This window comes from Belonocnema kinseyi, chromosome 6 (genome assembly GCF_010883055.1).
Source record: "Belonocnema kinseyi isolate 2016_QV_RU_SX_M_011 chromosome 6, B_treatae_v1, whole genome shotgun sequence".
Classification (NCBI taxonomy): Eukaryota; Metazoa; Arthropoda; class Insecta; order Hymenoptera; family Cynipidae; genus Belonocnema; species Belonocnema kinseyi.
The window spans coordinates 56850194-56856878 of record NC_046662.1 but is presented as its reverse complement, the minus strand read 5'-3'; the positions used below and the strand labels follow the sequence as shown (position 1 = coordinate 56856878).

Here is a 6685-nt window from a genome sequence, read left to right as displayed (position 1 = left end):
AAATTCACCTGCCTTAGCAGAAATTACATCTTTATTTTATGAAAATGCCACTATTTGTCTGAAAATGCTATTTTGTTGTTGAAAATTTGACTATTTCGTAGAAAATGTAATTTTTATTTAAATTTATTATTTTGATGTTAAGAAGAGAACTGAAATCTGACCCTGGATGAAAATTCAACTTTAAAAAAAAAATTTCTTTTTAATTAAAAAATCATCTGTTTTAAGCGAAATTTTATCTTTCTTCGATAAAAATGCAACTGTTTGGTTAAAAAATTAAACTATTTAGTTAAAAAGTCATACTTTTTGTTGGAACATTCTGTTTTTTTGAAAATTTAACTATTATGTAGGAAATTTACTTTTTGTTTCACATTTATATTTTCGTGTTGAAAAGTGAACTAAAACCTTTTTTGGATGAAAGTTTAACTTTAAAAAATATAATTATCCTCTTTCGTTAAAAATTCATTTGTTTTAGTACAAATTTCATGTTTCTTAGATGAAAAGTCAACTATTTGGTAGAGAATTCAACTATTTTGTAAAAAATTTTTCCTTTTTGGTTAAAAAATTTTTCTTTTTAGATTGAACATTCAATTTTTTTCGTAGAAACTTACTTCTTATCTAAAAATTAAGATTTTTATCGTTAAAAGTCAACTGAATTTTTTTAACAAAACATTCAACTATTTTTTTGAAAATTAATCTTTTTTATTTAAAAATTTATGTGTGTTGGTAAAAATATAATTTTTGTATGAAAATGCATGTTTTTGGTTAAAAATTATTCTCCTTTGCTTAAATAATTTTTTTTGCTACCAACTTAACTGATTAGTGGAAAAGCCTTTTTTTTGTTTAAAATTAATTTTTTAACTGAATATGTAAGTTTTCTATTTTTTTAAGATTTAACTTTTTTGTTGAAGATTCTGCTTGTATAGCAAGAAAATTTTTGGTTTGAAATTTCGCGTTTGTTGGGTAAAAATGAATCAGTTTCGTGGAAAATTAATTTTTTGCTGAAAAGTCATATTTGTTTTTGAAAATTCATTTTTTGTAGAGAAAATTCGTCTTTTTTATTTTGAAATTCTTTTGTTTTTTGTATATTTTAAAAATATTACAATATTAAAATGCTAGTCTTTGAATATTAATGATAAAGGAAAATGAAAAATGGGCCCCAGAAAAATCACGAAAAATGAATGGGAATTTTGGAAATTAATTCTTGCGGCCATCTTCTAAATCCCGAAATTATAAAATAATACTAAAAAATTCTTTCAGCAAAAAAATGTGCAGCAGTTGTAAAATCGCGTTCAGGGGAGGAAGAGTTGAGGATTAAAAAAGCATTAGAGGAAAAGGAAGCTGCCGAACAAGAAAAGAGAGAAAGTCGAAAACGATACGAGGAAAAACTGCGTTCAGAAATGGAAAAATACAGACAGGAACTCGCTATCTTGCAGGAAAAGCAGAAAAAAGACGAGGAAGACCTCAAAAGCTGGGAAATGCTGCAAAGATTGAAGAGAGACGAATTCAACAAAGAAATCGCTGCAAAGGATTTTGAACTGGAAAGATTGAGGAAACAAAAAATCGCTGAAAGTCTCCGGAGACAAATTGTAAGGAATTATTTATCTTACTTTGTTTCCTAGACTGTTATACGCGCAGCCACCTTTTTTATTAATTTGTATAATTTACCCAATTTTAGAATAACTTTTTATTTGCTTAAAGTTTCTGGCGACTTAAATTCTTGTTGAAATTAGATTCTGAAAGTATGTAAATATTCAAATAATTTTTATTTTATACATTTTTAACTCATTTTTGAAATTTTAATTTATCGATAACCTTTTAAACTAAATTCAGAAATTTACAGGGTGGCGACTTGACCGGGAAAGACCGGGAAATGACCGTGAAAAAAAACAACCGGAAATTTAATTTAAAAAACGGGAATTTACTTCTGATTGCAGAAAAATTCCAATTTTCAAGTTACATTAATTTTTTTTTATTTTGGATTACAAGAAAAACATTTTGCAATTTTTTGCTCTGTGAAATTTTTTTCACTGACAGGTTTGATAATTGAATTGATGACATTTCAAGCATATAAAGACAATAATTTTCTAAAACAAAAAATGAAATCATCATGTTTTATTCATTTACTCCTAATTTATCCAGACTTCGAACAGGAAATTTCAGAAAATAATTCAAGTTTTTATTTTAGACTAGGGATTTTTCGTGAACAAATTTTTTACGATTTATAATTCGAATTTAGAAGAAAGGAATTTAAAAAAAATCCTGTGTCAAGTCAGAATTTGTCACAATTTGAATGCTCCCTATTTCAAATTTTAGATAAAGAAAGTACTTCAAGTAGTTTTTAGAGTAGAAGTAATATTTCAAAAAAGAAATATTGCTAAATTATAATAGAAAAATGGCTACAACATTGTTTGTTACAAATTCAACTATTTGGTTAGAGTTAGACTCTTTTGTTAAAAATAATTTTTTGCTTTATCATTTTAATTGAAAATTCATCCCTGGTAGAAAGTGTATCTACTTTGTTGAAAATAAATTTTTTTGACTGAAAATTCAATGATTGCAGTACAAAATTGAACTATATTTCCTAAAATACATTTTTTTGGTTAAGAATTAGATTTTTGTTAAAAAAATGTCACTATTCTATTTTTGTTGGAAAAGTATCTTTTTTCAAGAAATATTCAACTATTTGGTTGAAAATTGATACTTTTTATTCAGAAATTAAACTGTTTGTTTGATGATAAATATTTTTCATTTTAGTTGAAAATTCATCGTTCAGGTTTGAAATAAAATTACTTGGATAAAAGTTAAAGTTTAATAATTTTAATTCAAAATCAATCTCTGGTTTAAAATGTATTTCATTTGTTGAAAATCAAATTTTTTAACTACAAATTCAACTATGTCAGTAGAAAATTAAACTATTCTGCTTGAAATACATTTTTTTTTCGAATTCGATTTTTCAAAGAAAATTTAAAAATTCTACTTTTGGTTGAAAATTGACATTTTTTATTTATGAATTAAATCAGTTGTTTGAACATTTATAAAGTTTGTAAAAACTTGATCTTTTTTGTAGAATATTAATCTTTCTGGTGGAAAATACATCAGTGTATTTGAAAATTAATTCCTTCAACTGAAATTTTGAATGTCAATTTTTGGATAAAAAATCATCTTTTATGTTAAAAATAAAATTATTTGGTTGAAAGGTAAATTAATTTGTTCGAAATTAATTTTTTCTGGTTAAAGATTCATCAATTTAAATAAAAATTCATCCCTTCGGTTGAGCATTCGTTTTCTAGCTAAATATTTAATTATTTGATTTTTGGTTGAAAAAATTATCTTTTTATTTGAAAATTCATGTTTTTGGTTTAAGATTCAACTATTCCAGTTAAAAAGTAATCTCTTTATTAAAAAAATTCAAATATGTTTGAAATTTTTTTTTTTTGGTTAAGAATTTTTTTTACTTATTGGTAAAAATTAATCTTCTTGTTTGAAAATTCATCCTTTCAGTTGAAAATTCAACTATTTCAGTTAAAGATTTCTGATTTTGGTTGAAAATTCACTAGTTTGTTTAAAAATTGAACTATTTGGTAAAGAATATGCTGTTTTTTTCTTGAAAATTAATAGTTTCTTATCTGAAAATTTAACTATTACATTTTTTAAATTGAGAATTTATGTTCTAGTTCCAAATTCAACTATTCCAGTTAAATATTTGTAAATTCCATTGAAAATTCATCACTTTGTTTAAAAATTGAACTGTTTTGTTGGACATTTGCTTAACTTTGCTTCGCATTATCCAATGTGTACTAAAATTGGTGTCATCTTTGGTTTGGTCGACGGAGCGATAAAATTTTCAGATAGTAGATTTCACAATGAAAATTTATGAATTGTTAAAAATATCTTATTAAAAATGGTTACCACATAGATCTGTTAAAACTAAAGACAACTGAAAATTACAAAACTATTACAAAAAGAATAAATACAAATGAACAAACTATTGATCAAAAGAAAATTATAGTAATGCCATTTATTAATGGTTTTGATGAGATTCTTTTCAGAATTTTCACTAAAAAAAGTAATATACGAATTGCTTTTTCTGTTGAAAATACTTTTAACTTCAACATTAAAGACATTAAAATTTTAATATTGAAACAAATGAAGAAAAAAAGATTAACTCTTGAAATTATTTATATTAAGGACGAAATAAACGCCATACATTACAGAAATGACATCCAAAACTTGAGTATTATATATCACAATATTATTTCTCAAATTAAAATTAAAAAATTGTCCTTTTTCCCGGTCAAATAGTATCACATGACTTATCACATGACTTATTACATAACCTCAAAATACTGTAACCCATAAGTGTCACTTGCCTGTCTGTTATTACTTTCTTAAAATGAAACTAAACAACTTAAAATAATCCAGGATTTACTCCTGAGATTATAAACAATACTTTCTTATAATAATCTACAATTATTTTTAACACAAAAACAAACATAATCTACTGAAATGTCATAAATTTCAAAAAAACTTTCAGCGTCTTTTAGTGGTTATAGAGTTACTCCAATTTATATATACAAAAAAAACTCTTTTCAAAATTATTATTTTAATATGTATTTATAATTAAAACTGTTATTTATAAAATACTTCCAACTATCTTCAGTTTCAAAAACCAGGTAAATATATTGTCTCTTTGAAGGTTAGATTTCTTCACTACATCATGGCATGGCCTTTATAAAACTATAGTGGACAATGATATTTGTAAAATATCGTGTTTTTCTAGCTCCAACAAACTTTTCTTAAGAAATACAACTACGATTTAATAAGGGTACAGATCTGTACCGAAAGCGTCATTTCAATAAGATTTTCAAATAAATACGCTACCACTGGTATTAGCAACAAACGGAGAAATTGCATTCATTTACCAGTCCAAATTAAAATAATATTCTTTAAATTATTTTATTAAACACGAAAATTATTTTTTGTTTTGTTTTTAAAATTTAATTTCCTTACCTGAAAATTTAACAAGTCGATTTCTAATTAAAATTTATTTTTTGTCGTTCAAAATTAAATTATTTCTGTTAAAATTCTCTATTTTGTTCAAAAATTGTATCTTTGGTAAAAAATTTATCTTCTTGTTTGAAAATTCGTCTTTTTGGTTAAAGTTTCATCTCTTGTAGTTGAAAATTGATTATTTTAATTGAACAAAATTTGTAACTGACAATTTAACACTTTCATTTTAGGTTGAAAACGGATCTTTTTAGTTTACAATTTAATTAATCTGAAAATTGATCCTTTTTGGTCGAAATTTATCTATTTAGTACCCAGATTTATTTTTTCTAAATATGCATTGAATTTTAAGTATAAGAAGATAAAGTACTATGAAAAATTATACCTAAAAAAAACAAAAAGAACGGGCATTGTCAGGAAATTTTTCTCCATTATTTGAATAGAAACACTGAAAACATAAATCGAAATAATAATCGATAATCGATCAAATTTGCCTAAATTAATCGATTAATTTATTAATTAGTTTTGCCTAAATATGCATTGAATTTTAAGTATAAGAAGATAAAATACTATGAAAAATTATATCTGGAAAAAACTGGGAATTGTCAGCAATTTTTTCCAGGATTTGAGTAGAAACACTGAATACATAAATCGAAATAATCGATCATCGGTAAAAATAGGAATCTACCTTTTTTTTTTACTTTTGTAGATTTTAGTTTTAAATTACCTTTCGAATTTAGGAAAAATACTACCTGTACTTTTGTTTTTGCAGGCATTGCGAGAGGCTGAGCAAAAACGATTGGCATTATTGGATGTTGATGATGTGAATAAAATTATTGAAAAAACGAATGAGAAAGTTCTTCGATATGGAGAAGAAGTTATCAAAGAATCCGAAGGCGTCAGACCCCTTTTTCCAATCATTAAAGTTGTTGAGGTAAATAACAAATTTATTTTTCAGGGATCACAGTTTCTTCAATTTTTTACCTAATTCACATTTTCAAAGTCAAAATTTCTAAAAATTGAGGAAAAAAGAGATTTTCCACAAAATAAAGAAATAAATTCTTTAAATAAAAATAAATGTAGGTACCAATATTAAATTCAATTTGAAAAGCTTTACATTCCTAACATTTAAAGTAAAAATATTGTTTAAAAAATTTAATGAATTCTGAATGACAAGTATAATAATAAATATTTTAACAAAAAAGATTTCAGTTTGAAATTAAAAACAATTTAATTTATCCAAACTGACTACTCTTGAACAAAACCGTTGAATTTTGATACTAATTTCTTAACTTTTAAGCCACGAAGACTGATTTTCTTCAAAATAGTATAATTTACAACCCGAATTAATAAAATTGTTTAATTTAAACAAAAAATAGTTTTCTAGAAATCAATTAAATTTCTAACCCTTAAATATAAATTTTCAAACAAATATTTGAATTTTCTACCAAATTGATAAAATTTTTAAGTAATTGTTTAATTTTCAACAGCAAAAAAAGAAGAAATTTAAAAAATTAGTACAATTTTTAAATAAAGAGATGAATATCTAACAAGGAGAGATTTGTCAGACAAGAAAGGAAACAAAGGGGGAGGGTCGGTAAGGCCGGTTTTTGGCCTAATTTATTTTTGGACCAAAAAATCTGAAAAAATCATGGTAGTATCTTATAAGTATCCCGAG

At 24.4% G+C, this 6685-nt stretch overlaps 1 protein-coding gene across 1 annotated transcript in view; it reads left to right on the top strand.

The window, feature by feature from the left end:
* LOC117175407 (trichohyalin-like) overlaps positions 1-6685 on the top strand; it is a 19109-nt gene that overhangs the window by 7554 nt on the left and 4870 nt on the right. The window contains exons 7-8 of the mRNA XM_033365117.1: positions 1258-1586; positions 5780-5941. Of these exons, the coding sequence (XP_033221008.1) occupies positions 1258-1586; positions 5780-5941 (491 nt within the window). The remainder of the gene's footprint in view (positions 1-1257; positions 1587-5779; positions 5942-6685) is intronic.